The 27951-nt window shown below is 37.2% G+C and overlaps 2 protein-coding genes across 3 annotated transcripts; one reads left to right on the plus strand and one right to left on the minus strand.

The window, feature by feature from the left end:
• The first annotated feature begins 8385 nt into the window (after positions 1-8385).
• Positions 8386-11455, plus strand: LOC148875195 (indole-3-acetate O-methyltransferase 1-like). Of its 2 annotated transcripts, none has more exons than XM_088965509.1 (4): positions 8386-8496; positions 8879-9319; positions 9453-9728; positions 11011-11455. In XM_088965509.1, exons 1-4 carry the CDS (start codon positions 8386-8388, stop codon positions 11362-11364), a joined length of 1182 nt encoding a protein of 393 aa, XP_088821635.1. In that variant the 3' UTR covers positions 11365-11455. The 2 variants fall into 2 exon arrangements, with proteins under 2 accessions (XP_088821635.1, XP_088821634.1); XM_088965508.1 differs by lacking the exon at positions 8386-8496 and adding an exon at positions 8586-8720.
• A 1023-nt stretch (positions 11456-12478) lies between these two features.
• On the minus strand, positions 12479-27731 carry EXT-LIKE (hydroxyproline-rich glycoprotein family protein). Its single transcript, XM_088964265.1, has 6 exons — positions 27305-27731; positions 27081-27181; positions 21147-21256; positions 14948-15023; positions 14618-14758; positions 12479-13522 (listed from the first exon to the last, which is right to left on the minus strand). The coding sequence occupies exons 1-6, from the start codon at positions 27396-27398 to the stop codon at positions 12674-12676; spliced, it is 1371 nt and encodes a 456-aa protein (XP_088820391.1). The 5' UTR covers positions 27399-27731; the 3' UTR covers positions 12479-12673.
• Positions 27732-27951: the final 220 nt, after the last annotated feature.

A 27951-nucleotide genomic window follows, 5' to 3' on the forward strand; every position in this document is an offset into this window, starting at 1 on the left:
GCACTGGAAGATCTACAATAAGAGTTGTGTCCAATAGTTTCTGAATGGAATGAGTGTGCAGAATTGGCAAGGAATCAACACTGATAGAAACTTCCTATTTTGGCTCAGAGGAAGAAGTAGTAGATGCCTCATTAGTAATAGATATAGATGGTAGGGGAGAAGAGTATACCTCAAGAGAAATAGGAGTTGGACATGTGTCAACATTAATGATGCCCAAGGAAGGAATAATAACTCTAGCGGAAGCAATAGGGATGGAAAGTGGCAATGACTAGTAGCAGGGTTGTAACAACGGGACCCTTTGTGACTATTGTTGTAGCCAATAAAGATATAGGGAGCATAGCAAAAATCCATCTTGTGTGCATTATAAGGCCGAAGAAGAGGGTAACACATACAACCAAAAACCTTTAGCATAGAATTATTAGGAGGCTTTCCAAACAATTTCTCGAAAGGAGAGAGATTACCAAGACCCGGAGTTGACAATCGATTGATGAGGAAGATGGCAGTTTCAACAGCATCTGCCCAGAAGGATTAGGGGAGAGAGGAGGACGCTAGTAGAGACAACGTGGACTCGACAACGTGTCGATGTTTACGTTCAACACTACCATTCTGCTCATGCGTATGAGGACAATTGATGCAGTGAATAATTCCAGCATTATCAAGATAACGACAGAGATTGCAAAATTTGCCACCCCAATCACTCTGAAACATCTTAAAGTTAATAAAAGTGTTAAACACATATGACTTCCTTTCAAGAGGAAAAGTCCATGAAAATAGGGAATATGCATCCATAAATAAAACATATTATTTAAAACCTTTATTGGACAAGTTGGGGCAGGTCTCCATACATCAGAAAAAACTAGTTCAAGAGGAGCAGAAAAAGTGGTAGTTGAAGATGGTAGACTTAAACGATGGGCTTTACCCATTTGACAAGCTTCACACACAAAAGGATAACTAAGAGATCCAAAATAAGGTAAACCAAATTTAGAAATAATATTCTCCACAACTCGGAGAGATGCATGACCAAGTCGTTGATGCCATTCTACCAAAGAAGTTTTCTCGCCTATAAAAGTTGTCGAGTTCTCTATCTTGTGCTGAACTGCTCCAAGAAACTAATAGAGTATGTCTCTACTAGGTCCTCGGAGTAAAACTCTCCCCGTATGGTCCTTCAAGACAAAGAAATTCAAATGAAATTCAAAAATCAGATTATTACCCTTGGTAAATCTATTTACATATAGCAAATTTTTAGTAAGAAGGAACATGGAAGATATTCTTCAAGGCAAATCGATTATGATTGCAAACTAGAGAAGCTAACCCTATATTATTTATAGTCAAACCTATTCCATTACCGATCTTGATTTGATCAAAACCTCGGTATTCAGTTCAGAGTTGTAGATTATCAGCATTCGGTGTCATGTGATGAGTGGCACCACTATCTGGATACCAAATTGGATCAAGTCCAGTTCCTGACGTAGAGCCGTTGTGCGAAATGCCACTGTGAAAGGCTGTAGGATTTGTCGGATGCAAAGTGTTCTCTACTTCATCTTCCATGACCTTGTGTTGACCACCACGCCCCTTGCCTCTGCCACAATTGATGCTACCCCTGCCTTGATTGTAAGAACTTTGAGAGGGCTTAAAACTGTTAGTCAAATTTTTATTGTTATTCATTGCAAGATTTGCATTAGGATTTTTATAGGAAAAATTGTATTGTAAAAGCCAGGCTTCATGACTCAAAAGTAACCCAAGAACATCACTAATATTGAGCTAATCTGCATCAGCTTGATTTGTAATGGCTGTAATAAGGGATTAATACTCACTGCCTAAGCTAGATAGAATGTATAAAGCTAGATCTTCTTTTGCTACTAATTCTGAAACTGCAGAAAGATTATCTGTAATTGTTCTGTCTTTCTGAACATAATCGCTGATAGACAAGTTCCCATTCTTGAGGTTTTGAAGTTGACGTTTGAGTTGAAGTACCCTGGATTGAGAATGAGAAGAGAAAGGTCTCTCCAGAGCACTCCAGAATTGGCAGTTGTAGAGAGTCCAATGATTTGTGCTAGGACTACTTTAGTTAAAAAAAGCTACAAGCCAGCTTAGGACCAGTTGATCTAACTACACCCAAGTGGAAAATTCTAGATTCAGAATTCTCTTAATGTTATCAATAGGATCTGGAATCTCTTTGAGGGAGGCTTGGCCGATCCATCAATGAGCCCCATCAACTTGTGGGCTTGAAGTACTGGAAGCAATTGAGCTTTCCAGAGAAGAAAATTTTTTCCATTGAGTTTGATTGTTAGATAATGAGAGATATTAGGAATATAATTGATGTTCATTGGTAGGGAAGAATTCTGGGAAGAGGTTGAGCTTAAGCTCATTATCTTAGAAGCAATGGAGGTGTTGTAGGCCATGGTTCTAATATCAAGTTAAAGCTTAAAAAGATAGAGATCTAAAAGAATGGGTTGAATTTTATTAGCACATTAAGATCTTGTACAAGGTTGTATATATATAAGAAGAATAATGAATGAATTGGAAACAATTACAAGAATAGAAATAATAAATTAAGACAAGAACTTCATTAGGAAACTTCCTAAGAGGAGATTTTCCTTTTTGCTTTGATTGGTCTCTCTATGGTAGGGATTCTCTGAATAGTAGTCGGTCCATCTTTAGCAAGAAGACTAGTGCTCTCTTTGGTATGAGACCTAAATCTTTCTTTGGTAGGAGATCTAGAGATCTCTTTGGTAAGAGATCTAGAACCCTCTTTGGTAGGAAGAGGAAGCCTAGGGCTGGTCGACTCCTCAATAAATGGAGATCTCAATTCTCCCAAAAGTCATATATTCCATACCACTTACCAACTACAAACGTAATATCAATGAGAATAGGAAATAAGTAATCGGAAGAGATGTATTAATAGATGATCACTTATAATTCATGAGGGATAATTTGGCACGTGCAACGACATGATGACACACATGTAGTGACGTAATGATTAGGTGACATCTCAACATCTTCGGACACTTCAGTAGTTCAAGTCACCTTGGGTCACTTAGCTAAGACCGGGGCCCGAGTAGCTCACTACACTCACCAACTTGCCGAGGTGCCATGTAGCCTCCTTCCAGAAGCGAGCCAACTGTCTCCGATCTCCTTGGGATCACGCCACAAGCCAATGGACCTTATCTCTATCCCGCCTGAATCAGATGAACTTGGATAAGCCTTATTAGCTTACTCGGAGTCCATCTTCGAGTGTGGAATAGACTCTGGGATAGGTGGGCCGGTGATCTCAAAAAAGCTTTGTGAGACCCACAACAACTTGCCTATATAAAAGCATCACCTCCAGCCTCATAAGGTACATGCGATTTAGCTTTCACTCACTAGTATTCTCAAGCTATCAGCTTGTTGCAATCTCCTATGCTAACTTAAGCATCGGAGTGTCCACACCGGGTAAAGTACCTCGGGACCTCTGATCTCTTTTATCTTGTAGTTCGACCTGACCACATGGAAGTTCGACGCCCGAGTTGCCTTCCAGCAAGGAGCAACCAGATCGCGCTACAACAATACTAATAATTTTTTATAGAAGTGGTGCTACATAAGCTGAGGGTAGCAAGCTCCCAAAAATCACTTAAACAAATCAAAGCAAAATCCTTAGGAATATTACAAAGATTAAATGAGACCGAGCCATCAGAAAAAGAAAAAGCGCTCTGTTTGCAATTCAGTCCGCCACTTGGTTCACCTTTTTGTATATGTGCCTGTAGCTGACTCCACACTTCATCTTGTCCTTCATCAATCATACTAACCATGGTTGATGGGTTGGGAACCCCGCTTTTGATGATTTCACATAGCCAGGCTCTGAATATTCAATATGCATGCATGCATGGCATGGCATGGCATGGCATGTCTCAATTTGAGCTAATGATGATGATATTTGTGAATATTGTATGAGGGGTGGAGTCTAGATTAATCATGTGTCATTGATTAATCCATTTGACCCAAATACTACCCACTACCCACTACCCAAAAAGAAAAATAGTTTCCTTTCTAAATTGACATTAAATTTTATATTACATTTCCATAATTGATAAAATTATTTCTTATGTATAATATTTATTTTTGTTCAATATAATGAATGTATAATATTAAAGATGTACCCAATATTTTAGTTTTTATAAGTATACAACATTAGATATGTATCCAAAATTTTCTCTATTTTTTATTTTGTAATTCTTTGCATTTTCTATTTTTAAAAATTTTATTATTTGACTATGACATAATTTCCTTTATAGGCTGATTTTAAATTTGGAATTTCACTTTCATCATTAATAAAAATACTTCTTATGTTTCATGATTATTTTTGTTTCGTTTAATGAATATACAATATTAGAGATATTTTTGTATTATATGTTTTATTTATTTTAATTTCTTATTATTTAATTATGGCATTATTTATTAACCCATTTGACCCCAAATGGTTGAGTTGCTTACCCACCACTAGGAGAGAAAAAAAAAAGGTTTTTTTTTTCAAATTACTTTTCAAAATATCTATTTTTATAGTATTAAAATTAATGTTGTAGCTTTAATTTGTATAATTTAATGATGAAAAAATATATCTTAAATATAGGATTTAATGAGATAATATATCCAATTGGTTTTAAATTCTACATTCCATTTCCATCATTAATAAAAATATTTCTTATTAATCATACTTATTATTGTTTAATATGTTGAATATGTGATGCTAAAATGTTCCTCTCTTTTTTTATTTTATTGTTTAACTGTGATAGCATGGGTTGGCCCATTTGGTCCAAAATGATTTAATTTCTTACCACCACCTACATGAAAACACTATTTTTTTTTGTAGATTTTAAAACTATAAGTTTTTAAGTTATTGGAAATTTTAATTTATTATATATGGAATTAATTAATAGAACTTATGATGAAAAGAAACAAAAGTGTTTTTAATATATGATTCAATGAAGGTGAATGCAATTTAATTCCTTAAATGTTGAATTTAACGAGAGAAAATTGAATGCATTGAATGTCTTTAACATTACCCTTTTCAAATCATTTAATATCACTAACCGATTACCCTATTTGCCCTCATTTTTATCAATAAATTTAAATATGGAGGGGTAACTTTTGTCCTTACACTACAAAAAAAGGGGCTTTTGGTGACGTTATATTTGCGACGTTTAACGTCACCTAAAGTTATGTATCTGTGAAAACTCACTTTTCGCAATAGTTCTACTATACCATTGTGAAAAGTTGACTTTTTCTAACATTTATTTGCATTTATAGTGACATTTACGAGAAACTTCAGTAAATGACACCTCCCGCCATCATGGGTTTTACCGCCAAATCGCGCGACGCATGTTCAATGACGTTTATCTAGAAACGTCACAAAAATAGATCATCACACAAAGTAATTTCCATGATGTTTAAATGTCATTTTCCACCTTTTAGGTGATGCTTAATGTTTTTTTATTGTGAAAAAATGAGCAATTTATACTTTATGAATAATTATCAATTAATTAATTAGGTAGGGATGTCACCAAATTTTTTGTTGTAAAAATTTTTGCAAATTTATTATTGTTGCTAAATATATTATTTATTTATATAAATACATTTATTTATGTTGCATTTTTGTAAATATATTATATTCTTTATTTTTATAAAAAAACATGTATATATATGACCAAGTTAGTTGAAAAGATACTTGTATTTTTGTGTTTCTTTATTTAAATTGTTATATTTTATTTGTCTTTTAATAATTTATTTATTTATTTTTTTAAATCAGATCCGAATATTCAATGGTCTCATCAAATTTGAATTCAAATATATGTTTATGAGATCTAATACAATCGAATCTCCCCTTAATGGTGTTAGATCGGATTCAGATATACCTTGATTCAAATATGATCCAATCTGTTTGCAACCCTACCTACACCTAATCCATTGACATTTGTATTTGTTGCTCTACAAATATCAAGTCTCTTATTTGGTGAACTATCAAGGGTGAAGCCAAGGGACCCATGGCCCCCCTATGCCCTAGAAATCCATACTTTTGAAAGTCTATTTTCCTCCTCCCCCACTTCCTACCCTAATGGTTGGCCCCTTTGAATGGCCAATCCATATTTGTTCTCCCCCCCCCCCCCCCCCCTCTCGAAATCCACTTTAGATTTTGGCTCATTCCCTATGAGGACAAGGATGGGGTTAGGATTTCTAGCCTCAATAAGGTTTTGGGCAGGGACGGGGTGGGCATTTGATTTGGAGTCGGGGATATAATAATCAAAACCCAACCCTGGCCCACCCTCCCCTGCCCCATTGCCATTCCTACCTATAGACCGGTCAAATACCCTAAAATTTCTAACATGGGTAAATCCGAATTAAAAAAAAATCCAGAAATTATCTTGAGGTTATTCATGCTTTTTAAAGTAGTATAATATATATATATATATATATATATATATATATATATATATATATATATATATATATATATTGCATTTTATCAAGTTTTAATTTTTTATTATTTAATTGTTGCAACATTGCAACATGGGTTGGCTTATATATTTGACCCAAAATTGTTTAATTTCTTACCACCACATAAAAATAATGTTTTTCCAAGTTAATTTCAAAAGTACAAGTTTTTAGGTTATTATAATTATTTATGTATGGATTTAATTATTGAAATTTAGTAATTAAAAGAAACAAAAATGCCTTAAATATATGGTTAAATGGGGGTGAATGAGAGCTAATACCTTAAATGGGATTTAATGAGAGAGAATTGAATGCAATGAATAATAGTATTCAAATTATATTTTCTGCCCTCATAATTGATAGGGACCCTATTTCAAAAAAGGGTATTTTAGTCAAAAACATTCTAGAAACCTTAGACAGTATTCGTACTTTTTATAGTAGTATAAGACCCTAGTTCAAGTTTTAATTTTTTATTATTTAATTGTTGGCTTGTTGCAACAATGCAACATTGGTTGGCCTAATATATTTGACCCAAAATTGTTTAATTTCTTACCACCACATAAAAATACTGCTTTTCCAAGTTAATTTCAAAAGTTCAAGTTTTTATGTTATTAGAATTATTTATGTATGGATTTAATAATTAGTGGAAAAATGCCTTAAACATATGGTTAAATGAGGGTGAATGAAAGTTAATACCTTAAATGAGATTTAATTAGAGAGAATTGAATGCAATGAATAATAGTATTCAAATTACATTTTCTGCCCTCATAATTGATAGGGACTCTATTTCAAAAAAGGGTATTTTAGTCAAAAAATCCAAAAATCTTAAACCCCATTTGACCACCACCTACATGAAAACACTATTTTTTTTGGTAGACTTTAAAACTATAAGTTTTTATGTTATTGGAATTATTAATTTATTATGTATGGATTTAATTTATAGAACTTAGTGATGAAAAAAAAAATTAAAAATGTTTTAAATATATGATTCAATGAAGGTGAATGTAAGTTAATTCCTTAAATGTTGAATTTAATGAGAGAGAATTGAATGTATTGAATGTTAACATGACCATTTTCAACTCATTTAATATCACTAACCGATTACCCTATTTGTCCTCATTTTTATCAATAAATTTAAATATGGAGGGATAACTTCCGTCCTTAAAAAATTCCAGAAATACTCTTAGGTTATTTGTGCTTTTTAAAGTAGTATAGATATTTTTTTTACATTTTATCAAGCTTTAATGTTTTTTATTGTTTAATTGTTGCAATAATGCAACATGGGTTGGCCTATATATTGACCTAAAATTGTTTAATTTCTTACCACCACATAAAAATACAATTTTTCCAAGTTAATCAGTGGAATTTACTAATTAAAAGAAACAAAAATGCCTTAAATATATGGTTAAATGAGGGTGAATGAGAGTTAATACCTTAAATGGAATTTAATGAGAGAGAATTTAATACAATGAATAATAGTATTCAAATTATATTTTCTGCCCTCATAATTGATAGGGACCCTATTTCAAAAAAGGGTATTTTAGTCAAAAAATCCCAAAAATCTTATACCCTTTTCGTACTTTTTATAGTTGTATAGATATGCATGTAACCATGCTTTAAACCTTCCTTAAAACTTCTATATATTATAATACTTTATAAAAGGAGACAAAAGTGAACAACATGCATGTTCCATTTGATTTTAGGAGACATCTTTATGAAAGAGATATTTTAGGATAACTATTAAATTATATAATTGATATGGAAAATATGAGGGAGAAGTTTTTTGAGCTTTTGTAAGGTGGAGTACGTACTCACACTAGTAATACCCTTTCTGCTATTTATATATACGCATACTTTTGGTCCATTCTCCATCCAAGGTAACCCTACTGAGACACTGACAACTCGACACTAAGAGCAGTTATGGCCCTCCAAGGAGACAATTTTGTTGTTTCTGAAGTGAAGCTTGAGAACATGCTTTCCATGAAAGGAGGCAAAGGAGAAGCAAGCTATGCAAACAACTCAAAAGCTCAGGTTGCCTCTCTCTCTCTCTCTCTCTCTCTCTCTCTCTCTCTCTCTCTCTCTCTCTCTCTCTCTCTCTCTCTCTCACCATATAACACAACCTGATTCATCATATTTTCTTGGTTACGTTGTTTCTAGCTCTTAGAACATCTACATTTTCCTTCCTTCCTTTGTTGGGGAGAGGGGAATTAAATCATTAATGCCCATAATTACTGGAGGCTACTTTTTATTCATCAGTTTGGTTCTTCTTTTCTTTTTTTCATAAGCTTATGATGATGATTCTAGCTAGTTAATTAGTTAGTTATTCTTTGATTGGTGCTTTAATTTCTGCAACTAATATGTAGCAATAAATTTATGATGATGATGATCCGATCGTGTTAATGCATGCATGCAGGCTCTACACGCCCGATCCATGCTTCATCTGCTGGAGGGGACGCTGGACATGGTGCAACTACACTCATCCCCAGAAAAGGCTCCGTTTGTGGTGGCAGACTTGGGGTGTTCATGTGGCTGCAACACCATCTACACCACAGACGTGATCATCAAACATATGAGAAAGAGGTATGAAGCCATGGAATACCAACCCCCCGAGTTCTCTGTCTTCTTCTCCGACCTTCCTTCCAACGACTTCAACACTCTCTTCCAGCTTCTCCCTCCCTTACCCATTGCTGACAAGGGTAGCATGGAAGACTGTATAGCCGCCTCCAGCAATGACTCCGACGGCCACCGCTCTTACTTTGCCGCCGGAGTCCCTGGCACTTTTTACCGTCGACTCTTTCCAGCTCGATCTGTTGATGTCTTCCATTCAGCCTTCTCCTTGCACTGGCTCTCTCAGGTCTGCACTTTCATTATTTAACGCGTGCAGTATAGTCTGCTTATAATAATATCAACATGCATGGTTGATTGCTGTATGGATACACTGACAGTATTGAACGAGTAACATTTTTGTGTGAGGTGACCACGAATAGGTACCAGAGATTGTGACGGATAACATGTCCGAAGCCTATAACAAGGGAAGGGTCTTCATCCACGGTGGAAATGAGAGCACAGCCAATGCATACAAAATGCAGTTTCAGACGGACTTGGCAGGGTTCCTGAGGTCTCGATCACTCGAGATGAAGAGAGGAGGCTCCATGTTTCTGGTCTGCTTGGGAAGAACCTCGGTAGACCCTATAGACCAAGGTGGAGTTGGTCTTTTCTTTGGCTCCCACTTTCAAGAAGCTTGGGATGATCTTGTGCAAGAGGTAATTAATCATGTCTTATGCTAACTATTAAAAGCTATATATATATATATATATATATGAGCTTATTAACCCAAATTTTTTTAAGGGCCATAAGGAGCTAGCTTTTCTTCTTTTTTTTTTTCCTCTTCTTCTTTGGAAAAGAATCTTAGTTCTAGCCTTTAGTACTGTTATATATAGTAATTCAATAATGAATAACCAATAATTCAGTGCTAGAAACTGACGTACTTGGCCGGGGCCCCCTATTTCAAACCCTCTGGTGTCTTGATTTGACCCCATTTTAATTTAGTTCTGCCCACAAGGCCGTAGAAACCAAAAGGCTATGGACAACATTATTGAAAGAGAGAAATGATTGATGTAGGGCTCTAACAAATTTATCATGAACCAACACCTAGCCCTGAGACCCCTGACCTGATTTCTGAGCAGGCTCGTTGTTAGGCTAATATCGCACACTTTTTTTTTCTTTTTTGGGAACAGCAAACATGTGATCTTTTAACCACCAAAACGTCACCAGAGTTCTTCTATAAACTTGTTGTCTACTTTTCATCTCTCATGATTTTGATCAGAAAACAGGGTGATTTTTTTGGGGGGTAGAAAAAGAAAACTGAGGTGTTCTTGAAACGGTAGCTTCATTTCTATGTTTATGCCCCTTAAATAGTGCATTCTATAGCCTTCTAATGTGGTAGAAATAGTATAAAAATGATGATTATGTCTCAGACAAGGTTGGAAGATGCACAAGAAAGAAATAGAATGATTAGGATATGTATGGATATACTAGGGTGTATCCTTGTAGGGTTGTGGCTTAAATGACCATTAGGTGTAAATACATTTTAGTAGTTGGCGACTTTGTGTGAAGAGTGAACTAATGACCATAAGTGTATTCTAGAACTAAACACCTTCCAATTTTATGGTCTTAGAAATAGGGGGTGTAACTTGGAAAATTCGAATCAATATAATCAAATCAAATTCAGATATGATATAGAGCTTCAGTAACACAAAAAAAATGGTTCTATGGTTCAAAATCATGGGAAAAATTAAAAACCACCTTCATTTCAAACACCCATCATCAAATGTGGCAATTGATGAAAACGGAAAACCCATTTTAAGTATTTGACCCCATTCGATGAGGAACCCATCATTTCTATGTACGTCCTCAGAAGTCTGCGCTTTGCTACAAAACCCAATTCCCCCTCCGACGATGAAGATCAGAAGTTGATTGTTCAAGGACACAGACCTTCATTCTTATCTGTATACTAAAAGAGTAAATTTGATCATTATATTGCAGGGACTGATAAAAGCAGAAAGACGTGACAGTTTCAACATTCCAGTGTATGCGCCAAGCCTACAAGACTTCAAGGAGGTGGTGGAAGGCGATGGCTCATTCGCCATAAACAACCTCCAGGTTGTCAATGGAGGGAGCCCGCTTGTAGTTAATCGACCTGATGATGCAGCCGAGGTGGGTCGAGCCCTAGCCAACAATTGTAGGAGCGTGTGTGGTGTTCTGGTGGAAGCACACATAGGAGGCCAGCTCAGTGACGAGCTCTTCGCCCGGATGGAGCGCCGAGCCACAATGCATGCCAAAGAGATGGTGAAAAACCTTCAATTCTTTCACATAGTTGCTTCTCTTTACCTTGCATAGAAGGGAAAAGAAAGCTTTCCAAGTGTTTTGATGTGTGTTGTTACCAACTACTGATTAATTATTCTCAGCTTGGTGAATTTGGGTCTTTATGTAATTATGTTCCTTTGAACCATCCAAACTATAAACAAAAAAACACAAAGTAACAAGATAATTTCAAGTAAAGGGTAGGGATTCAACATTCCCCGCATCAGTTTTTTATTCTATCTAGTAGTAGCCAAGTAACAAGATAATTTAAAAGAGGCAATATGTTCCTCTAACTTACCTGACCTAGTGATCGCTTTGGAATTAAGTATTTGTTGTTTCGTTGTGATCTGACTGGTCTCTATTAATTCCCTTGCTGAAACAAGAGATCAATACAGAATCTATGTTACGTGCTAGTTGTTATATATTCCTAGCTATAGGAGGTTAATTCATACGAGGAAAAACAAACGGATGGGGTTATTGTAAGTTTGTTACCATCCTTTCCTATGGGGATTTTTTTTCTAATAGCCGGAAGAACATTGCAAAGTAGTCGGAAAGAAATTCAGATGGTAAAAGTTTAATGAACCTGATGTTCAAAATCGTATTAACATCATGCAAGGATATGAAATTAAAACTAGCAAAACATTCTATATGCACTCTAGATGACCAACAATGGAAGACCACCTTGAGTTGTTGAAGCATCGGATTGAATGCTGTTTGAACGACACCCCCGACAAACCTAGTTAACTCAGATACAAATCATAAAATGAAAACCTAGTTCAGCGGTTTTCTTTTTTATCAGTAACACGACCAAATGTGAATACATAGAATTTTATATTCAATCTGTTTTTTTTTTCTTTGATCAAATATTCGAAAGTGACTACATAGGATTTGCTTATTTGCTTACAATAGAACCGTTCAGGGACTCATTTGTGGACTCATGTCAAATGATTTAGCAAGATAATTCTAATCCTCCAACCAACCAGTTTTTTTATCTCGGGCAATAAATGGTCCATCTAAGGAGAAACATCAAGACAGAGTTTGCACGTTATAACATAATTAAAATGTGCATGACATTATTATTCTGTTATATGATTACCATATTTATAGTTGCATCAGATTCATATCTTCAAATCAGCGACAAATTAGATACTGAGAATAAAGGGATGCAACTGTCTTTCATTCATGTGAAAAAAAAAATCTAGCTTTACATAATGTGTCAATAAATAAAGAAGATGCAGTTGAACATTTTCCAGCAAATATCAACCCGCCTGTACAAAAATCTAATCATACATAAAACAGCAATACGGGAATTGGAAAGTAGGCAAACAAAGATTAAGCACTAAGCTTATTGACTTGCTGACGGATTTGTCAATAGTTCAAGTGATTTTCTCAGGAAATCAATTGCAACTGGTACATCATCAAATGCCAAAGCCCCAACAGCAAACCTCGCAGCCTTGTGTGCTTCAGCAATCTTTTCAGGTGGTGGCTCATAATTACTGTCATAATGGAACACTTGAGCAGGAGTTGGTGATGGTTCTGCATTGGTTGCATTCCTGCTATCAGAAGTGTATTGAGCTGATGATGAATAGTTTGAAACAGGAGGAGCTGACTGGTGAGAGAAGGAAGCATCAGAGCCTTGATAATAAGAAGGATAGTGTGACGGAATTGTTGAAAGGCTGCTGTCAGTAAAGCTAGGATAAGATTGGAAATGGGGATAGGAGTAGGAAGATGGTGCACTTTCATGTGAAGGGTAGGTTTGTGGAAATGGATTCTGGGGTTCGTGCTGATAAGGTTGATGTGGCTGAGAGTAAACAGAACTTTCTTGCCTATTAACTGGTGAAGGTGGCTGAGGGTAAGCAGAATTATCTTGTCTATTAACTGGTGGAGGTGGCTGAGAGTATGAAGAACTTTCTTGCCTATTAACCGGTGGAGGTGGCTGAGGGTAAGCAGAATTATCTTGTCTACTAACTGGTGGAGGTGGCGGAGGGTAAGCAGAACTTTCCTGCATGTGACCTTCTTGTCTGCTAGACAGTGGAGGCTGGTGGAACTCATCTGAAACGCCATCAGCAGTTGGGTAAGTGGGAGGTGATCTCAGATTAACAGAAGGTTGATGGTTAAAATCATGGTGGATGGGAGCAAGTGCATCAGATCCTGGGCCTGGATGGTAAGATGAATCAGGTTCATATCCAAGATCCTGAACAAAGTTACACTAGTTAGAGAATATTCAATAACATTGTTTCTCCATAACAACTGGGACTTCAAAGGTCATATAATTTACTTCCAAAGATGTCATCCGGTACTAAACTGATAGGGCCAGAGCATGAAAAGAAACATTTCAATTAAACTCACCACTCAATAGGTTAGTCTATATCATGTTCTCTAGGACAACACAAAGTATAACCGGAAACAGAATTCACAAAACAAGTTAATGCCAAAGTTCCTCAAACCAGAGCTGATTAATTTTCCCTATAAGAATCATAAAGGTTATATGCACCATCTTTCAGTACAACCAACTTGTCTTTGTGAAGCCAGGTTTGAGTAACTGTTCCAAACCCCTTCTTAAGAGAGCATTCGTGGGTCTACTCCTAGCTTACAATTTTTACTTTAAAATAAATAAGTAAAAAAAAAAAGAAAAAGAAAAACAGGATTACAATCTCACTGAATGTGACAATCTCACAGCTAGATCAATTCTGAACAATAAGGATCTTGTGAAAGTAAAATCAAGATATCTATTTCCTCAAGAAACAAAGCCTTTGAAGCAGTCTTTATTTGTGACGTTCTTACAACTTTTAAATGATAAAAAGTGCCAAACAAGTGATCACTTGGAACTGATGCAAAAGAAAATACGATTTATGATCCACATTACCAGCAAAGCAATCATGTGCTCCCTCAACTTTAAGTTGCAAAGAATTATGCAAAGATGAAATATACCGGATTTTTGGATGACATTATGTACTGGGCATTCAACTCAAAATGGCAATGTCATTTATATAGTTTCTTCTTTTATACAACAATACAACCTTAAAAGCTGCAGTATTGAAAAAAAAAATCTTTGGTTTCTCCTTTTTCTACTTACAAATAAATATTTATATAATTTTTTAGTTCTGTAAATATACATGGCTTACTTATATTTAGCAGTGAACACTGGAAGAGCGGAATATGAAACTATTTTTTGTCCATCAATAGCTTCCTACTTGGGCAAGAAATCACATTCCCCTTATGAAGTCCATTTAATCAGCACATAATTCGACCAAACTAATTTGAGATAAAAGCTAGTTCAGAAACATACATATGCACCACTTGGGGTACTTGATGGGATTGATAAATCTTTATCACCACCAGGAGGGCCAGGTTCAGGCTTCCGCCCCTCTTTCAATGCCTTCCTTATATCTGCTGCTTTCCATACAGCATACTTCTGTTTTTGCTCAAGCTGTCAAAGAAAAGGGTACACAACTGTGTAAATTATTCAAAAAAGGCCTAGTGATGATAATACAATTTGTCAGAGAATATCAGAATTATCACTACCTACAACAGTATAAGATAATTATTCTTTCTAAACCTTAGAACTTGGTAAAGAAACACCATATTAGCACCAAAAAAAACATGGTTCCAAACTCACATCAGGTTGGAGTTCACCAAACTGGTTAAGAATCTCAAAGAAGATGCTAGCAGCATAAAAGGTTTTTGCTGTATTCCTGTAAAAAGTATAACATACTTAGTAACAAAAAAAGTCAATTTCTTATAAAAGGATTATCAAAGGTTTCATCTTATAAAATGCATTTCAGTGGACATGGCAGTCATGAAAAAGGTCAAGAAGCCAACAACCAACACTCAATGGGTTCCACCCACAGGACTGTAGAGAAGAATCAAAGAAAGGGTAGTTTTGTAATTTTATTGCATCTATTCTTTTTTATTGTACTTTAATAGGCGTGTACATTAGTGTACAGCTCTTCTATTTCCTTTGCAAGGACAATCTTGTCCGTTCACATCAGTTTAATATAAATACTCTCTTTTTGGGTTGGTTCGATCACATTGATCAACCCTAACAGATCTGAACTATTGTTTCTCTTCTTGCTGTCTCACCTCTTCACGAACTGACATGGTATCAGAGCAGGCTGCTCTCTTATCCATTTCTCCTCTTTCTTGATCAGTTTGAGAGCAATCGTCATTGCCGATTGGTTCTGGACTGTTTTGATCACTCCAGGAACCAGTTTTCTGTGATTCGTGCATCTAGTAAGAGAGATTTCATTAGATCTCTCTCAAAAGACATCCGTTTGCAGTGAAAATTGAAAGGAAGTGTCGCCTAGTCCTCCTTATCATCTTCTGAAAGTTTCATTGATAACAAAGAAGAATTGAGAGGGATCTATACATCTCTTCTGGGCAGCAGCAACCATTCTTTCCTTTTCTGGACTGTGTTCTCAGTTTTCAACTATTATTGTATCTTGGACACTCTCTTTTGACTGTAAGAGGTTTCTTCTCTTAGTTTTTTACTCTCTTGGATTTGTTCACTACTTATTTTGCTTGCTTCAATCAGTTTTTGCTTTGTGTTCTTACTTGACATGGGTCTAGAAAAGAATGAAATTATTTCTGTCAAGTTCGATTGAAGCAACTATGCTCTCTAGAAGTTTCATTTTCAGTATTTTGTTGAAGGGAAGCGTATGTGGGGTTATATTGATGATTCCACTCCCAAACCATGCCAGTGATGTCAAAGGGCTGAAATAGTGGAAAACTGAGAATGCACAGGTTACTTCGTGGATTCTTGGTTCTATCACTATGGATGTCAGTATTCTGATGAGAGGACTCAAATCTGCCCATGACATGTTTGAATACCTTGAAAAGATATATCAGCAGTCGAATATGTCCAGGCAATATCAGATTGAAATTGATATCTTCTCTTATGTTCAAGGGGAGAAGCGGATTCAAGAAAAATATGTTGGGTTGACAGAATATGAATTGGCTCATTTTGGGGATCTGTCTACGGACTGTTGTGTGAAAACTATGAAGAAACATCTCAGTAAGAGAAAAACTAGGCATTTTTTTATGCACCTCAGACCTGATTATGAGACTCTGCGCTCTAGTATACTTAGCAGAGAGCCAATACCTGATCTTGACGCAATTCTTGGAAGTTATTAAGGGAGGAAACTCGTCTCCACACCTTGTCTGCGCTTGATCAGAAGAAGGAACATGGGATAGATACAGTCTTTTGGGCTACCAAACAGAAAGGGAAGAAACACTTATCGAAGATGCAATGCTATGAATGCAACGAATATGGGCATGTGGCATCCCACTGCAAGAAGAAAAATTTTTGCACCTACTACAAACAGCAAGAACACATTATAGTGGAATGCCCAACCAAGCTTCCCAAGAAAGGACAACATAAGGCTTATCAGGCCTCGGCTGAACCAACTTCTACTGATACTGCCTCCCCTTCATCAGCTCACAAACCAGATGTATAGGGAAATTTGATTGAAGAAAAGATTCGTGAGCTCATGTCCTTAGCTATTTCCTTTGCTTTTTCTGCTATTGGACTAGCTGGTAAGTCTACTTATTTGTGTTCCTCTCCTTTTCACATGTGGATCATTGATTCTAGGGCCTCCTTTGGTCAGTCTTCTAAACCTTACACCTCTGTCAACCATATTATTACTTCTAATGGTGATTCTCTTCTTGTATGTGGGTGTAATGATTTATTTTTGTCCACTTTTGAGTCCAAACCTTTACATCTTCCCAAAACCTTCTTTATGCATAAGTTGACTACTAGCCTTATTTCTGTTGGGCAACTTGTTGATGATGGTAATAATGTTTTATTTACCCATGATGGTTGTTTTATCCAAGACTAGCACACTTGGGAGCTGAAGGGGAAGGGGCGTAGGCTTGGAAGGCTGTTTGCTCTGGAATTTGAGAATAAGAGAGCTTCACCTGACTCTTGTTTTCTATCTACTACTTCTAGTTTTTCTACTACCTCTTGTAAGTGTGGCACTTATGGCATAGACATTTGGTTCACACTCATGCTAAAAACTTGGATTACTTATTTTTTTCTAATTGTTTGCCTATGACTACTTCTTCATTTAAGAATGTTGATAAATCCTGTTTAACTTGTTGCTATAGTAAAAGTCATGTTTTACCTTTTCCATCTTCTACTAAACATGCTTCTACACCTTTTTACCTTATTCACAGTGATGTGTGGTCGTCTCCGGTTATTTCACGCTTGGGTTATAAATATTTTGTGCTATTTATTGATGACCATACTCGATAAACACGGGTTTATTTTCTTCGAAAGAAATTAGAGGTTTTCTCCATTTTTAAGAACTTCCATGCTATGGTAATGACCTAGTTTAAAAGCACTATAAGCATTTTGAGGTCAAATTCAGGGGGACAGTACTATGATGGTGAGGATGGTGAATTTCAAACTATCTCAAAGTCTCAAACATGGCATTCAATCCCAAAGATCTTGCCCAGGTACTCCTCAACAGAATGGGGTATCTGGGCGCAAGAATCGCCACATTGCTAGTATGGTGAGATCCTTAATACAAGACTCCCATGTTTCCATTACCTTCTGGGTGGAGGCAACCCGCACAGTTGTTTACCTCATCAACATTCTTCCTACATTTATCCTTGGAAATTCTTCTTCCCATCCATCCTTGTTTCATCGCCCGCCAAATCTATTCATACTTCGTGTCTTTGGTTGTGTTTGCTTTGTTCATCTTCCACCCCTGAATGCACTACGCTAACAACTCAATCAACTATGTGTGCTTTCATGGGATATAGTATGGAACACAAGGGATTTATTTGTTATTATCCCAAAGTCCGTAGATTGTGTATTTCTCGCAATGTCATCTTTCTTGAGAACCTTTCATTCTTTGAACATATTAGTAAATTGCCTGCACCATTCATTTCTATTATGCATCACTTTGTCTCTACGGGTGATTCTCCTCCTTCATCTCAACCACTTCAAGTTTATTCCAGGAAGCATCCAGCTCGCCCATCACCTATGCCTCCTCCACTTCCAGCAACAGTGACTGGTCACTCCTCTCCATCTATTACTACTGCAAGTTCCCCTTCTCATCCCAAGGATTTACCTTCATTTATTCCTTTTCGTCGATCATCTCGTATTTCTCGTCCACCTAACTGCTATGCTTCTTTTCTAGTCATGGCTCCTTCTCAACTATTTTGTCATCCACAGATATTCCTAAGTCTTACAACTAGGTTGTAGCAATTAAGCATTGGAAAGATGCTATGGATTGAGAGGTTCATGCCTTATTGGAGAATGATACCTGGGAGCTTGTCTCTCCTCCCCCAGATGCCTCCATCATTGATAGCTGATTGGTTTACAATGTGAAACTCAAATTAAATGGTACTCTAGACAGATACAAGGCCCATTTGGTTGCTCAAGGCTACAAGCAAGAATATGGAATTGACTATGATTAAACTTTTGCTCCTGTGGCTAAAATGACAATAGTTCATTTACTCTTGGCCATTACTGCTCTTAAACAACGGACAATTCACCAGATGGATGTCAAGAATGCCTTTTCTCCATGGTCATTTACAAGAAACAGTTTATATGAAACCACCTCCCGAATATTGTGGCAATTCTTTTTTGGTGTGTAAACTGAAGAAATCTCTATATGGTCTTAAACAAGCTCCATGAGCTTGGTTTAACCGCTTCCGTACAGTAGTGTTAGAGGCTGGTTTTCGGTAGAGTGCTTCAAATTACTCCCTTTTTACTCTCAAGTCAGCTCAGGGGTTGACTCTTCTTTTGGTATATGTTGATAATATCCTTATCACTAGAGATGGTGTGGACGGCATTAAATTGAAGCTTCTTCTCAAAATGAAAGATCTTGGGCCAGTCACCTATTTTCTTGGGCTTGAAATTCAACGATGCCATCAAGGTTATTTTGTCAACCAACAAGAATATGTCTCTAACTTGGTGACTCTTGCTCGCTTGACTGATTCTAAACAAGTGGATACACCTCCAGAGCTTAACTATAAGTTGAGTAAAGATGAGGATGAACTTCTCCCTAATGCTACTTTATATCAGCAGCTTGTAGGTAGTCTAATCTACCTAACTATGACTAGACCGGACATTTCCTATGTAGTCCAGCTTGTGAGTTAGTTTGTATCTGCTCCACGTTAGCCCCACTTCTCTGTAGTTCTCCAGATTATTCGTTATGTCAAGGGCACTCTATCACATGGATTATTTTTCTCATCTTCTTCCTCCACTCAACTCCGAGCTTATGCAGATTCTGATTGGGCAGGTTGTCCTGACTCATCGCTCGACTACTAGCTAGTGTATATTCCTTGGTGATTCTCTGATTTCTTGGAAATGCAAGAAACAACAAACTATTTCCAAGTCATCTACTGAAGCAGAGTATAGAGCCATGTCCTCAGTATGCAGTGAAATAGTCTGGCTTAAGGCTCTACTTCATGACATGGACATTGATCACTAATCTGCTACTCCTTTGTTTGCTGACAACATGAGTGCAATCAAGATTGCAACCAATCCTGTATTTCCTGATCACACTAAACATATTGAGGTGGATTGCCACTTTATTCGTGAAGCACACGGGTCACATCTCTCTCCCACATGTTTTGTCGGGCCTACAACTTGCAGATCTCTTCACCAAAGCTATGACCAAAGCCCGACACAATTTTCTTGTGGACAAACTAATGCTTATACCCCCAGCATCAGTTTGAGGGGGAGTGTAGAGAAGACAAAGGGTAGTTTTGTAATTTTATTATATCTTTATTCTTCTTTATTGTACTTTAATAGGCGTGTACATTAGTGTACAGCTCTTCTATTTCCTTTGTAAGGACAATCTTGTCCATTCACATCAGTTTAATATAAATACTCTCTTTTTGGGTTGGTTCGATCACATTGATCAACCCTAACAGATCTGAACTATTGTTTCTCTTCTTGCTCTCTCACCTTCTCACGAACTAACAAGGACATTAAACCATCCTCAACTAACTCAACTCACCCTTAATCCCAACTACTCAATTGGCTACAAGAATCCTGTCCCGCCATTGTTCTCTATCAAGGGCCATCCTATCCCAGGATTTTGATGAATCAGTCACCATTTTATTTTATTCTTTCCTGTATAACTACATTATATAAGCTCCTACTCAACCTAACAATAATGTAATTGGAATCAGTATAACAATGCTAAGTCAAGGGCACAGAGTGCCACAGACCTTTAGATTACAAAATATGAAATATAAGCAAGGATTGTGTGCAAATACAAATAAGATAATGAGCGTTTAGTTTTGTCCCTATCATGGGCACAGAGTGCCACAGACCGTTAGATTACAAAATATGAAATATAAGCAAGGATTTTGTGCAAATCCAAATAAGATATTGAGTGTTTAGTTTTGTCCCTAAGCTCCATGACAAACACATCCTGTGAATATTTATGATTCCCAACATTCTCCAAAACTAATTTAGAGAGATCTGGGAACTAAAGTGCAAGATTCCGATCATTCGTACAAATTGAAGCAATAAAGTATGCTGGTTAACTAGCTTTCTCCAAATGTCATTGTTAATTCTCCAACTATGGAACCTCCTCTGGACAAACTTCACTCTCCAACCTTAAGATCGAGATGAAAAACAACTAGATGGATAGGTCATGTTAAAGGAGTCGTATGTAATATCTTTTTTTATAAGTAGTCGTATGGCACATCTTATAGTATTCTCAGATATTTAGTCATATGTATCACTATAACAGTCGCATGCCTTCTTTTTATCAATAATCATAGACCATATCTGTATACTCTATAAGAAATTTTAAAGTGTCATATCTTAGACAAACTACTGCTTGCCATACAGGTCAGCTCGCCCAGCGCGGTCCTGCTTATCTGCCTTCGCAAAAACATTTAAGGCAAATCCTTCCAAATGCAAGTTGTCTTCAGGTCCCAGATTCAGCGACTTCTTGTCCTGTGGGAATGAAAGGAAATAAAATCAAGTTCGTTCAAATAATACAAGATTAATAGCAGTTGACCTTGACCAAAAAAAAAATCTGGCACAAATATATTTTGCATGTCAGAAGCACCTATGATCCTTGCAAGGAAATGTTAAAGTAGGGGACAACAGAATATGAAAGTAGCAAGTAGCAAGTCTCAGAACAGTAGGAAGTCAGTACTCGCAATGACTCCTATCATTGAGGTTTCATCCAACTTAATTAATACCAACAAAATTTTCTAATGGTGTATGTCCTTTAATAATTGCTCTGATCAAAAAACGTCCTTTAATAATTGCATTTCAAATTCAGAGCTAGAAAATAAAAATAAAATGAAATGACCATCAAAAGACTTTTTTTTTAAAGGTAAGATAAATTTATTAAATCAAATTATTAAAAGTACAAAACAGAACCTGCCAACAACAAGGCAAGCCTGAGACCCCCCCCCCCATTACAAGCACCAAATTGACTGATTTCTTAGTAATTGAGTTACATTTAAATGTCTGAATTCTGGGGTGACTGAAATCCAAGAAATCAGTTTACCAACAGCCATCTGAACTATTTCCTCAGGCCCTCTCGCTCTTTGTTTAAAAATTCTGTTGTTTCTCTCAGACCAAATAGCCCAAATCACTGCGGACGGGATGGAAATCCAGACCAACTTCCCTCTTTTCTTCAAATTACTGAGCTTCCAACTACAGAGCAAATCCTTAACCAATTTAGGCATGACCAAACATACCCCCACAGCCTTCAAGAAGTGATACCACACCTGGGCAGCAAATGGGCAATGAATGCAGAGATGATCTGTAGACTCCAGATGATCATCACAAAGGACACAAGACTTATCCGGGATCTGCAATCCTCTTATTTCAAGATTAGTTCTGGACAGACATTTGTTTAAGGCTATTGTCCAGACAAGGAAATTAACTTTTGATGGGCAAATTGAATTCCAAACCTGCTCAGCAGGGAAGTCCCCCACTGTCACTCTACTACTGAGTCTACTGGCCATAGATTTTACTGAGAAAATACCCTTTTTGGACCAGACCCAATTCCACTGGTCATCCTGATTGTAGTCAATGTTCTGAACATGTAAAGTTTCCAACAACCTCGTAGCTTCTTGAACTTCCCAATCAAAAAGACCTCTTCTGAAATGGGGAACCCATGTCACCTCATTGCCCAAAACTGTGTATACTTCAGCCACTGGGGAACCCATGACCAACAAAAGACATTTGTGGTACAAAAAAACACTCTTGAGAACAAAAGAAACATTCTAACCATTTTTGGATGCAAGAAATTGCTAGAAGTAAACTTAAACAAAACTCTATTTTTGAATCTGAAAAATGTGCGCAGGCGCCTTATCTTTTAAGATCTGCTTCATTTTCAAATAGGCAATCTCCTTTTGTGGCAGTGGATCTAGTCCCTACATGCACCCACCAAAGTTCAGTGGTTGTTGTGGACAGCTATATTAACAACTGATCACTTAACATCAAGGCAATAACAATGTTTTAAAACTCGGCCTGGATGCTGAACCACTTTTCCCTCCAGGTCAATTGGTCAGCGGCTCAACCATCCAGGAAGGTTTCAAAAGTAAATCACACAAAAAAACCCAATAATCCATTAAACTGGTAAGACAGGTTAATGTCCAACCACCCAGAGAAATGGGTCATTGACCAGTCAGCAGTTTATCGTAATATGGCAGGTTAGAGGTTGACCCGAACTGGAATTGTGATTTGCGACCGTGTTCACTGGTAATGGCAGGTCAAGAAAAAACACTAGGCAAAAGAACATGCAGAAATTGTCTTTCATATGCCCCTAGTGAGAATCCATATCTTTGTTCCCTTTTATTGCATTATCCATACTCAAAGCAAATCTCAGTCCATTTCATTAGGATTTTGAATGCCAACAGTTCCAGAAAAGACCATTACCAAATGTCAGTCCTAACCTTGGCATTTTTTGTGCTCAGACTTGGACCTGTGTTCTCACAGTTGCCAGCCCAATATTTTACTATTACACCAAGCCATAATTGTTAAGTCAACACCCATGCAGGCACCTAGGCAATGCCAAGGCGATAAGGCACTCATAGAGGGTCACCTCGCTTAAACAAAGGCAGAAGTGTTAGCAGCTCTAACAGGGATTCACCTAGTCAGCAAACTGGGTATCCAAAGCTTCTCAATTGAAGGTGACTCAGCCAATACTATAAGATGGCTGGAACAACAGGAAGCTGGACCTTGGAGACTTAGTCACTTCGTATCAGAGGCAAGGGACCTCCTGGCTCCTTTAAATATTTCTCTAGCCTGGATCCCAAGGGTACTAAATGTAATGGCAGATGGTCTAGCAAAATTACGAGTTATTCTAGAGTCTCTGTACTGTGATTCCTGCCCTCCTGTGTAATTGTCAGGGGACTCGCCCCTCTCTTGTATTTGTACACACTCTTGTGTACCTCTCCTTTCTTCAATAAAATTGTTAACTTTTCTCAAAAAAAAAGGGTCACCTCGCTTAAACGCCATGATATTTTTTGCATAGCGTTCTTGGCTACTTTTATATTCTTTACTTTTTAATATTATAATATAAAATAGACATTATTAAACTAAATTATTCAGTTTAAGTTAAAATGCTAGTTTCTTTTTATTAATTTCTCATTTGTTAGGGTCCAATCAACATGTATACTGCCTTGAACCTCAAAGACTTCAAAAATTGAACTGATAAGCAATTTTATCTGATCAACACATATTCTTCTTCCACCCTTTTCTTTTTCTTTTTTTTTTTCTTCTTTTCTAGAACAAAAATAGAGGCTCAGCCCCTCTATTTTCTAACACCACTTAGTTGAAAGAGTGTCTGAAGGAGGGCGATGGAGTGCTGCTGTTTCTCATCTTCGTTTTCTTCATACAGATAATGGTGTTCTGGAGACTGAATATCTATTGTGCTTGCAAGATCTAATGAAGAGGATTTGGTCTGGAAGAGGAGAAGCTTGCTGAGGGAAAATCAGCTGCTTCTTCTCTATCCATGATGGTGTCATGCTATCATAACAGAGAATAAAGGAATTTCTGATGGAGGAGCTATTCCAGAATAAAGAGCTTATAGTTAAAATTCGATAAGGCAGGAAAGGTACAGTTATGTTAGTAGGAGAGGCGGCATTCTGGCTTCAAAGTTTTCTGGATGGTGCAACGAATGTAAGTTGGAAGCTGGATTGGAAAGACATGTTCAGATCTAGGAATAAAGAATACTATGCAGTAAGGAGGAGGAATGCAAAAGGATGGTTTGTGACGCTTGAAGAAGGGTTCGATAAATGAAAAAAAGCAAATGATCATTATGCCAGAAGGTAAGAGTTGCTAACGAACTTCAAGCCATGGTTAGCAGAAGTTGGGGGTGTAAAAAAAGGAGAACAACATAAAGGAAAAGGAAATAGCAGAAGTTATTGGGAAGGAGGAGATGAAGGAAATAAGGAAGAAAACCGAGAGCTTAAGGTTTGAAGATAAGTGCAAATGCAGGGATTCTGTGACGATTGCTCTGTCACAGAGCCACAGTCCATTATTGATTTTCATTGGGTAAAGAAGGACAACATGTGGAACAGGAAGCTCTGGTAGTGTGGTATCAACTACCCAAGGAAGATGCAACTGCAACATGGTAGCCCTTATATCCAACTCCACCACCAGTTTCCCCATCTTGACCTTGAGGCCAAGGTCTGTCTTGACAGGGGATTGTTTGGACAAGCTGCACTGAACCCAGGCCGGTGTATGGAAATAGCCAACCCAAACTCAAGACCTACAAAAGAAGAACTCCATGTCATCTCTCTGGTCCAACTAATGACAGGGTGGCATAACTGAATGTAACAGGAACTGGGAATTGACTCCCAATAATGTAACAGAACATAATCTCTCTCTCTCTCTCTCTCTCTCTCTCTCTCTCTCTCTCTCTCTCTCTCTCTCTCTCTCTCTCTTTTCAAGAGGTGGTTCCTCAATAGAACCCTGTGTTAGGCAGTTCCTAGCAAAGACCCTGACTCATTGAGTGCCCAAACTCTAGAGTCTGAACCACCGCCCCCCAAGACCATAGAGTTCAGCAAATTAACCAAAGCAGAGACACTATAAAATTCAGATTCTCTCAAATTTCTAGCAAAACCCAGATTCCAATTCAGATTTGAAAGTGAGGAGGAAGAGAAAATAAATGAGTTTTCCTTTGAAGCTGGAGAGAGCAAAAAGGGAAGGGAACACCTTGGACAAGGGGGAATCCTCAATCCAAATGTCCTCCCAAAATCTGATTTTCTGACCCGAAACCAAATCATACCTAAAGGGTAGAAGCAAAGAAAGTATTTCATGGATGGCATTCCAAGGAGCAGCCAAAGTAGCTCTATGCAAGCAGCCCGCATCCCAGCCATTGCTTGAATCTTGATGACCCATGGATACATGAAATAACTTTGGTCCACAATTTCTCATTTTCTTTAAGGAGCCTCCAAAGCCATTTACTTAACAAAGCCACATTTTTCATCTTCACATTTCCTATTTCTAAACCCCCTTCCTCTTTCAACTATCTCACCTTTTCCCACCTAACCAAATGATATTTTTCTCCTCCCCAGGCTCCAACAAGAAATCCCTCATGATCTTCTCAATTCTTTTTATCACAACTTGTGGCATCCTAAAGACCAACATGTAATAAATTGGAAGGTTAGCCAAAGTTGATTTAATCAAGGTTCAAAATATTGATACAGGGAGATATGCCAATAGGGCATATTTCCTTGACCAACATGTAATACAACCATGAAACAGTTCCCAACAAAAAACACTAATTTTAGGGGGAATGGGAGAGTACCAAATTTCCTTGACTGTGAAAAAAAGGAGAAGAGGAGGTGGCTACGAAGGAATGTAAGAAGGATTTACAAGAGAACAACCCAATAGAATTAGGGCCCCAAACCCTAGAATCTGATCCACCTTCTCCCAAGAACACTAAATTCAGTAGGCCTAACAACTCAGACACACTAGGAATTACAGATTCTCTAAGGTTTCTATTAAAGCCAAAATTCCAAATCATCCCTGAATGATGAGGGTGCTGACTTAGGAATTCAAAAAAGGCCTACCCTTGAACCTGGAAAGATAAAAAAGAAGAGAGAATCTCTCACCTACAGGGGTATCCCCAATCCACACATCCTCACAAAATCTGATTTTCTGACCAAAAGCCAAGTCATACCTGATAGGATTTAGACAGGTAGGAAGAATTCCATGAATAGCCTTCCAGGGGGCAGCCAAGGTAGCTCTACAAAGACATCCAGCATCCCATCCATTGCTTGACATGCCATGAATACTTGCAACCACCTTGTGTCATAACTTCTCATTTTCATTGGGAAACCTCCACAGTCATTTGCTGAGCAAAGCCAGATTCTTCAAGTTAACATTGCCAAATTCCCAATCTTTTGTGATGGGGACTGTTCTTCAAAGCATTCTTCTCCTTTAGAGAGAATTCGTGAAAAAATCATGAAGGACTATTCATATTGTGAATCAACTTTATGAAAATGCTCATTGATGTTGCAGTTAAAGCAGATTTGGATATGGTTTCAGTTCTACTCCCAGGTTTCAACAGAGAAGTTTCAGCGATCCAATCACACAGTTTCAATAAATAAAAACTAATAACTTAACATCAAATTGCCCTTCCAAACAACGTCAAAACCATATTAAGTTTCCCAATAGCCATATTGAAATTAGAATAAAGTAACATTAGGAAGAATAAAACTTTAGAAGCAAAAACAGTATCCATGATCGAACCCTCAATAAATCCTAACATGGATGAATGTCCACTAAAAGTTAAACCAAGTCTAACCTTCTCTAGCTGATTCATGAGTGAAATAAGGAGTGAGTTCGTCATCTTCGTGCGGTCCTTCTGAGGGATCTTCAACCCTCGTTCCATCGCGTATAGACGACCTGGCAAGAATAAATTTAAGAAAAAAATAGGGAAAAAGAGAATGTTACAAACTCCACCAAAAGGAAGAATTAGGGTTGGAGATATTTTTTTAAGCCAAAAGTGGAAGAAAAAGGACGGCTTACAGTAGTAAGCGACGAGGAGATCATGTTTCTGCAACTCATCGGCTCTCTGGAGGTAAGGAAGAAGGAGCTTCGCTGGTTCGTTCTCGCTCCCCATCGTTTTCCTGATTTTCTAATAACAAAGAGGGAGGGGTCTAATCGGGTAAACGCAGGAAAGCGTGATTACACAAGCTGGCCTGTCTTCGAATTTGGAAGGAATAAGCTTCCACAATCAATGTTAGAACTTTAAAGCCTAAATAATCCGACTCCCCATCAACACTTCAACTTGTGAAAACTTGATACCGTAGAATCCATGTTGTTCTCATCTCCACTTGACCCTTGTTTGTTAAAACCACCACGCTACGCTACGCCTACAATGGGTAGATCATTTCGGTAGAAAATTTGTTGGGGAAACCCCACGACATGGAGATGCATCAGCCCACTTCAACGCGCTAAAAGCCACTATGGGCCAGCTTTATTGAAAAAACGCAGCCACATCAGCGTTACGCGGGCGTTTGTAATGTTAAATTTATATTTATTAATATTTTAAATAATTATTAAAATTTATATGTATATATATATATTTTTTTATATTAATATATTTTAAATAATTATTAAAAATTCAAAATTATTTATTTCAAAAAATAATTTTTGAATAATTATTTAAATAT

This window comes from Nelumbo lutea, chromosome 1, assembly GCF_056320005.1.
Source record: "Nelumbo lutea isolate HS-2025 chromosome 1, American lotus-T2T, whole genome shotgun sequence".
Lineage (NCBI taxonomy): Eukaryota > Viridiplantae > Streptophyta > Magnoliopsida > Proteales > Nelumbonaceae > Nelumbo > Nelumbo lutea.